Source organism: Bidens hawaiensis, unplaced genomic scaffold (genome assembly GCF_021521415.1).
Source record: "Bidens hawaiensis isolate Kalapana, Puna unplaced genomic scaffold, B.hawaiensis_p1.1 tig00023396_1, whole genome shotgun sequence".
Classification (NCBI taxonomy): Eukaryota; Viridiplantae; Streptophyta; class Magnoliopsida; order Asterales; family Asteraceae; genus Bidens; species Bidens hawaiensis.
In genome coordinates, this window is record NW_027493666.1 from 45,672 (window position 1) to 54,124 (window position 8,453).

Below are 8,453 nucleotides of genomic sequence, written 5' to 3' on the forward strand. Positions count from 1 at the left end.
ATCCTTATATTGGTTTGATTCTCCATCAACACAATAAACCTCTTAATCAACTCTGTAGTATCAATCTTCTTAGACAAAAAGAATACCCAAGATATTATGTGTGTGTGTGTATATATATGTGAGTGAGTTAATTGGAAAACCATAAAAAAGTGAGGAACTGGGTATCAAACAATATCTTTTACATGCAAAAAAAAAAAAATCATAAAAATATCATTTTTACATGTAAAAGACTGATACATGATTTTTATAAGTTTTTTTGATAGAACTGCCATTTCCATCCCTATGTTTGCTCATTTTGTCATTTTCGTCTAAAAAATTATTTTAGTCATCTCTGTCTTTGTGGTTTCATTTTCTTGCCATTTCAGTCCAAATCACTATTGTGACATCTGCCCCGATCCGACCCGACCCAGGTACCCGTTTCTCCGATCCGATCTCTTTCTTTTATGATTTAATATTTATTTATACTTATATTTTACTTTTAATAATAATATATATTTTCCTTCCCGCCTCTTTCTCTCTCTTTCTTTCCGCCGTCCCGTCCCTCTCCTTCTCTCTTTCCGCCTTCTTTTCCCTTTTGTCGCCGTCCCGCCCTTAAGCCTTGTTTTCCTCTTTTTCTTCTAACTCTTTGCTTGTCCTTTGTTCCTTCCCGCCTAAGGTTGTCTGCGCAGCTCCACGCGCCAGACCCCTTACAAGGAATCCTGCGTGAAGACCACCTGTTTCAGCGATACGCGAGACGAACTCTTCTCGCAGCGCGCTAAGAATTGTAATTCTTCTCGCAGCGCGCTAAGAACGGTAGTTCTTCCCGCGACGCGCTAAGGATTTGTAGTTCTTCTCGCAGCGCGCTAAGAATCGTAGTTCATCCCTCGACGCGCGAAGAATTATAGTTCTTCCCGCGGCGCGCTAGGAATTCTAGTTCCTCCCGCGGAGCGCTAAGAAATGTGATTCTTCCCGCGGCGCGCTTAGAAATGTAGTTCTTTCCGCGACGCGTTAAGGATAGTTCTGTCTGCCTTCGCGCTCGCGCTCTCTTGACCTTCTGTGTCTGCCTTCGCGCCTTAGCCTTCTCGCGCTAAACCCTTTGAGTTTCTTCTGTTGAATCTAGCCGTTTGCTTTTGTGTTGTCTTATCTTTTGAGCTGTTGACCTAATCTGCTTTATGTCTGAAAAGTTACTTTCGGCGCAGCATGCGCGCCAACCCCATTGGTTGGCAGATAAAGTGACTGACATAATCTTTTGAGATCTGCTTTTTCCATGCTTGACCAGTACCTTTTTCTGAACCGCTCATGCCTTTTTACTGTTCCCTGACAGCTTTATCTTGCCCCCTGCAGCTGCCATATCTTTCCATATCTTTTGCTTTTGGAATCTTTTGCTTTTTGAGATCTTTTTTCCCCTTTTCTAGGGATTATGTCTCCTAGGGTTTTCCTATAAATAATAATAATATTTTCATAACACTACACACACAAAACACTTACTCTCTCCTGTTTTCCTTGCTCTCTGCCGCCTCCCTCTCTTTCTCCGTCTTCCTCCCTGTTCTGTCCTGCTCTTCCGGTAATATATATATTATATATAATAACTTACTTATTAATTATGCTAACTTGTAATCAAGACTTAAAACCAATCATTAAAACAATAATCTTTAATTATAGGTTAACTTGTGCTTGTTTAAAGTTGGTTCTTGCTTTATCTTACACCGCATCGTTTATCATGTGAGTAATCTCGTACCTAATCCCTTTTTGCTTTTAATGTTTTGGGATGTTCATGTGTTCATACAAACTTAGAGTCTTAAACTTGTTTATGAGCTTTAGTCGCGCAGTATCCCATGTGTTGAGGACGTTTACTTGGCTGTTTATTTGTATGTGTGTATCATTAACCGCTTTGTTCGGCCTATTCCGCAGTTTTCATGGATCCATTAGATGAACACGGGAGACCTATCGTTTACGGTTTTCTTTGTTTACACTTGCACAGATGTTTTCTCGTTTTTGTGCTCAATTGGGAGCACGGATTGAACTATGAACTATGAGCTATGATCTATCTAGGCTTGATCACAATCTGATTGCACCCTTGTTAAACACCAGACATACACGTGTTGCGCGCAGATTTATTGTTACCTATGTATTGTATTAAACTTGATTTCTCACCAACACGCAAGTGTTTGACGTTTATTTTAACACATGTTCAGGTTTGCAGTAGCTGTTTTGGAGCTTGTGGACACATAGGAAGTTTCTTTATTTTGGACCTAGATTAAAATGTATCAAGACAAGTTTTTGCTGTTCGAATATTATAATTTATAATATATTGATTTATGATGTTTTATGTTATCTTGTGTTTACCCTGCGCGTGCGCGAATGAATGTATTTATTAAATATTGACACCCAATAGTGTCACGAGTAATGAAACAATATGTGGCGCCCCGATGTATAATCCGCCTTTGGTCGGGGTGTTACAACTATCATCGTTTGCTTCAGTCTGTTAAGTTAGTATTAAACGATAAAAATACCCTTATAATAATTTAGAGTAGACTGCCATTTTCGTCCACATGGTTTGCTCAATTTTGCCATATTCGTCCAAAATAAACTTATTTTAGCCAAGATTGTTCTCACGGTTTCTAAATGTTGTAATTTCCATCCACTTTACCAACACCATTAGCTGTTGTTAATTAAGATAGTGTAATTTGTCGAATGTGCCCTTACTAACACCATTTTAATAAATTATATATATTATTAGGATTCATTTGCATGTTTTAACAAAATTAATTAATGTAAGTGAAATAAATAAACATAAGAATCGTTCAAAATACAATATATATTATCAGGATTCGTTGCAGATTTGGATCGGTACGTACGTTTATTTATTTTTGTCACATTAAATAATATTGTTAAAACATACATACGAATCCCGATAATATATATAATTTATTAAAATGGTGCTAGTAAGGAAACTCTTAGCAAATCACACTATCTTAATTGACAAGGGCAAACGGTGTTAATAAGTGGATGAAATTATAACTTTTAGAGAACATTAGGATGGAAATGGCTAAAAATAAGTTTATTTTGGATGCATCTGGAAAAAAGTGAGCAAACCACATGGACGAAAATGACAGTTTACTTTATTTAATTAAAAAGGGTATTTTTGTCATTTCATGTTAATTTAACAAACTAAAACTAACAGAGTTAGTTGTTTGGACTGAAATGGCAAGAAAATGAAACAATGAGGATAGAAATGACAAAAAAAATCTTTGGACGGAATTAACATAAAGAGCAAACCACAAGGACGGAAATGAAAGTTCTCTCTCTTTTTCTTTCATTCTTTTTTTTTATTTATAAATTTGGCATATAAACACATAAAAGTCATGTTGGTATAATAATAAAAAAATCCTCAATTTAAAAAAAAAAATAAAAACACACACTAAAAAAAGGTTAAAATATTTTTAATAAACTTCTACATGTGCTTAAATGAAAACCGTTAAAAATATTTATGAAAAAAAATAGTTTTTTACATGGTTCCCATTTTTTGGTTCCCCAATGAACCATCTTAACAATAATTGTTTAAAAAAAATAGAGAACTTCGATTTTGGTCCCTGTAGTTTCTTTAAATTATCAATTTTGGTCCAATAGTTTATTTTAGGCTTTTATGGTACAATAGTTTCAATTAACTATCAGTTTTAGTCCAACTCACTAACGTCATCTACCAACCGTTAGTTAATACAAATGTTTTTTTTTTGTATTTTTCACAAACTTTTGATCATAAAATTTTTTAGTTTTCTACCAAAATTAAGTTTTATACTTTTTGTTATTTTGTAGTATTATGGTTATTTATATTTATTTATATATAAATATCTATTCACTTTTTATTTTTAATAAATATAATATTTTCGAATCTTACTTTTTTATGCAAGTGTATATTTTTAATAAATACAAACCAAGATGTCATTCTTATTTTGATGCGCTGGCAAGGTGATTAAGACGTGAAATAATTATTTCAAACTCTATAGAGTACAAAAATTTAGTTTTTGAAAAAAAATAAAAACCAATAATTAAAATTAATAAATAGATTTTCAAAAACTTCTGTTAATTGAAAATAAAAAAAAAAACAATATAAAATAAATATATGCTCTTTTTACCACCGAGAAATAAAAGCACAAAAGTTAAGTTTTCTAAATAATTTATAGTTATTAGAAATGTAGAATTAAAATGAAACTTAAAAAATAAATATTCTATTTTTTAAAGCCTAGATTTTATTACGGATATAAAAAGTAAAAATAAAAGCATTCAAATATATATAAATAAATATACAGTTGCATAAAAGCTTCGATTCTAGAAAAAAATATTTTAAAAAGGTAAAAAAGTATGTATTTATATATAAACAAATATAATAAGCCATAATAGTTAGAAAATAACAAAAAGTATAAAACTTATATTTAGTAAAAAAAAATTCATATGAATTAAAAGTGTGAAAATATAAAAAAGCCCCTCAAAGTTGTATTAACTAACGGTTGGTGGATGACGTTAGTGAGTTGGACTCAAACTGATAGTTAATTGAAACTATTGTACCGTAAAAGCCTAAAATAAACTAATGAACCAAAATTGATAATTTTAAGAAACCACAAGAATCAAAACCAAAGTTCTCTAAAAAAAAGTTTCCATATCTATTATAATATATATTAGAAAGGAAAATTTGCTGCTAAAGTGATTTTGGTGAGGTTCAATGGTAGCCACTACGTTTCTTGTTTTTTTTTAAAATATTTTGAAATCTATTTTAGTATTTAATATTTGAAAGCAACAAAAGTAACAACAATAGAAGTTGGTGTGATGGTAGTGTAGTCTTGTAGCAAGTGGCAAGTCATGAGTTTAAACCTTTGCTCATAACCTGTTTTTTGTTTTTTTTTTGGTTCAATTTTGTTTTTTTAAATAGAAATAGATTTTTGTATTTATAGATTTCTTACTAAATCAAGTAATGAAAAAGGTGGTGTGGTGGTAAAGTTATTATAACGTACTATGTTCTATGTGTGTTTGAATCGTGTGACCGGCGCAATTGTTGCAAGATGGGAGATAGACGATAAGCGTTGGTGTTAAACGTACACCAAATTACCTTGCTAATCGTACCGCCATAAATGGTATGAACTTTTGTAACAATTAATAAATCGCACCCATTGCCTAGGTAAACAGAGAAACAACTACAACGAAGGTACACCGACGCAACCGCCTGCCTAGCTAAACGAATAAACAACTACAACGAAGGTACACCGGCGCAACACGCCGGGAAAACACCTGGTTACTATTATATGTAAATGACGTCTACGGAAATAAGTAAAAATATATTTTGATTGACTTTGGACAAACCTAGTGTAGGTTCAAAGGGGGTGCCCCTCCCACCCTCAAATGAATCTATTTTATTTTTTACTTCTAAACCTTATTTCGTTGGGCTTATGAGTTGTTAATAAGATGATTTTGACAGAGAGAAATTATAGGAATATACTCTATTTAGGAAGTCCATCATATCCGCATTTTAGTTAAAAAATCATGGAGAAAAATACATAATCAAATGCAGTTACAAATCATTAAGATAAATGCACATAATCAAATGCAATTACCTTTAGTCTGTATATATATTGTATGTTTTGAAATCACATGTATGCACCTTAAAGCTAACTAATACTCAACACATCATGGCTCCCATATCCTTAATCATGTATACACTCCTAACCATCTCAATATCCTTCCATGGATTACCATGTGACAAATGAAGCCACCAACACCCCGGGTGGCATCCGCTTCACAAATGAAGTTGGCATCCCATACACAAAGCATATGATGGGTACTATCAACGAATTCATATGGACAACCCTTTTCAGACAGACCGATCCCTCAGATCGGAAACCAATAGATTCGGTGGATGTCTACATTGTTGAGTTCGATGGAGCCGAAGGAATCTCATGTGGGAGTAACAAAATTAATGTTAGTTCAATATTTTTAAATGGATACCCAGGGGAGCTGAAATGGAAATTCACATCCTTATTTTACCATGAAATAACCCATTGTTTTCAATGGGACGGTGAAGGTCGTGCCCCGGCAGGATTGGTTGAAGGAGTTGCGGATTATGCAAAGTTAATAGGAGGTTATGCACAAGAAGGGTTCGCGGTACCAGGACAAGGGGACCGATGGGATCAAGGGTATGATTTCACTGCCCGATTTCTTGAATATTGTGACGGGATCAACCCTGGGTTCGTAGCAAAGCTTAACAAGAAAATGAGGTTCGATTTCTATGTCAAGTATTTTGAAGGCTTGACCGGGAAGCCCATAGATCAACTGTGGAGGGATTATAAGTCTAAATATGAACAATTTTATGTATGACAGTAATCAAATTTTGTAATTAGAATATATAATTATAATAAAGGAATTGGCTAAAGTTTTGCAAATTCTTGTACTAAAATGGAATAATTTTATTTAATATCAAGAAAATTTGATAAGTGGCAAATAAGTTTACGTTATATAACGTCACACACGTTGAATATGTGCATGCAGGGTTTAAGGAACATATGATATGATGCAACCTAGTCTATCATCTTTAGTCACGGAAGTGACTGGATTACAAAGTTTCAACCAATAAAGTGCACACATTTAGAAATGCTCGTGATTCAGTGCCTATTATCATGAAAATATTGTTGGTATATAAATTAAAATAAGAACATATGAAGCTCAAGAATTTATTGATTATGTGCATTGCATGCATACAAGTGAACCAAATACATATTTAAATAGGAAACTAGAAACCTTGAAAAACTCAACTAATAAACGTGTGGGGTTTATTGGGTAAACAAGTAGCCCTATTGTTTAGGAAAAGAAATATTCTACTAGCTGTCCATGATAGCACATGGTTTATTGAATTGGTCACATGTACATGCATCATCTTGAGCCTTCACAATCAGCCACGTGGAAGAGTTTGAGTCAAATTATCTTCATCACCCTCTCTTGAATCAAACTCTCTTACTCCCCGCATCCATCTAAAATACATAGAATTTTCTTTTGTGAGAGACTTTGTTAACACATCAGCAATTTGATCATGTGTTCCACAGAACTCCAAAGCCACCAACCCTTTTTCAACCATCTCTCTAATAAAATGAAACTTCAACTCAATATGTTTGGACCTGCTGTGATGAATTGGATTTTTTGAAAGACTTATAGCAGATTTGTTGTCACACTGAATGACAGTAGGACACTTCTGTTCTAATCCCATATCTTCAAGAATTCGTCTGAGCCATATTGCCTGACAGGAAGCTCCAGCAGCTGCTATATATTCTGCCTCGGTACTGGACAATGCTACCGTAGGCTGTTTTTTCGAACTCCATGATATAGCCACCACTGCCAAGTGAAAACATATAGGCCGATACGCTCTTTCGATCATTGATACTACTCGCCCAGTCACTATCACTAAAGCCCATAAGAGTTGCATTATCAACATCAGCACGAGAATACCAAATTCCAAACCTTGTAGTGGTAGCAACATATTTTAAAATGCGATGGGATGCTCCCATATGCACTTTCGAAGGACTGTGCATAAACCGAGCAACCATACTCACAACATAAGATAAATCAGACCGCGAGTGTGTTAGATAGAGGAGACCCCCAACCAGACTTCTAAAAACTTCACCATTAGCTTTCTCTGCATGATCATCAATTGAAAGTTTTTCATTGTAGTTCATAGGGGTCGATTCTACCTTTGAGTGAGGTATACCAAACTTTGTCACCAGACTTTCGGCATATGTTTGCTGATGTAGAAACATACCCTCGTTTGTTTGCTCAACTTCCAGACCTAGGAACAGCTTGAGAAGTCCCAGGTCAGTCATTTCAAACATGCTCATCATACTTTCCTTGAATTCTTACATCAACTTGTCACTTGAGGAGGCATATATGATGTCATCAACATAAAGACATACATATATAATGTCACCAGCATCCGTTTTCTTAACATAAAAGGTAGGCTCACTCGGACTCTTCACATATCCATGATCTACAAAGTAAGTGTTTATCTTGGCGTACCAAGCTCTAGGGGCTTGTTTCAAACCGTATAAGGGTTTATTCAGTTTGTACACGTAGTCAGGATGTTCTTGAGACACGAACCCCACCGGTTGATCAACATATATTTCTTCATTCAAATCACCGTTTAAGAACGCTGATTTCACGTCAAGTTGATGTAGGTTCCAACCTTTATGTGCAGCAACTGCAATGAGCAATCGAATGGTTTCGAAACGAGCGACCGGGGCGAAGGTTTCGTGAAAGTCAACACCCGGTTGCTGAGAGTAACCCTTGGCAACCAGACGCGCCTTATGTTTTATCCCCTGATCATCGGTTCCCACTTTGGTTTTAAATAACCATTTCACACCCACAGTAGTTTTCCCTTGTGGCAGTGGTACGAGCTGCCATGTTTGGTTTTTCACGATAGACTGTAATTCTTTGTTCAT

The 8,453-nt window shown here is 34.8% G+C and overlaps 1 protein-coding gene across 1 annotated transcript; it reads left to right on the forward strand.

The window, feature by feature from the left end:
- Window positions 1–5,715: 5,715 nt before the first annotated feature.
- LOC143567410 (uncharacterized) lies at window positions 5,716–6,345 on the forward strand. Its single transcript, XM_077053844.1, has one exon. The coding sequence runs from the start codon at window positions 5,716–5,718 to the stop codon at window positions 6,343–6,345; it is 630 nt and encodes a 209-aa protein (XP_076909959.1).
- Window positions 6,346–8,453: the final 2,108 nt, after the last annotated feature.

Bases quoted from the DNA above. Each gene is read 5' to 3' on its own strand.
- LOC143567410 (XM_077053844.1), top strand. From the start codon at position 5,716: ATGGATTACCATGTGACAAATGAAGCCACCAACACCCCGGGTGGCATC.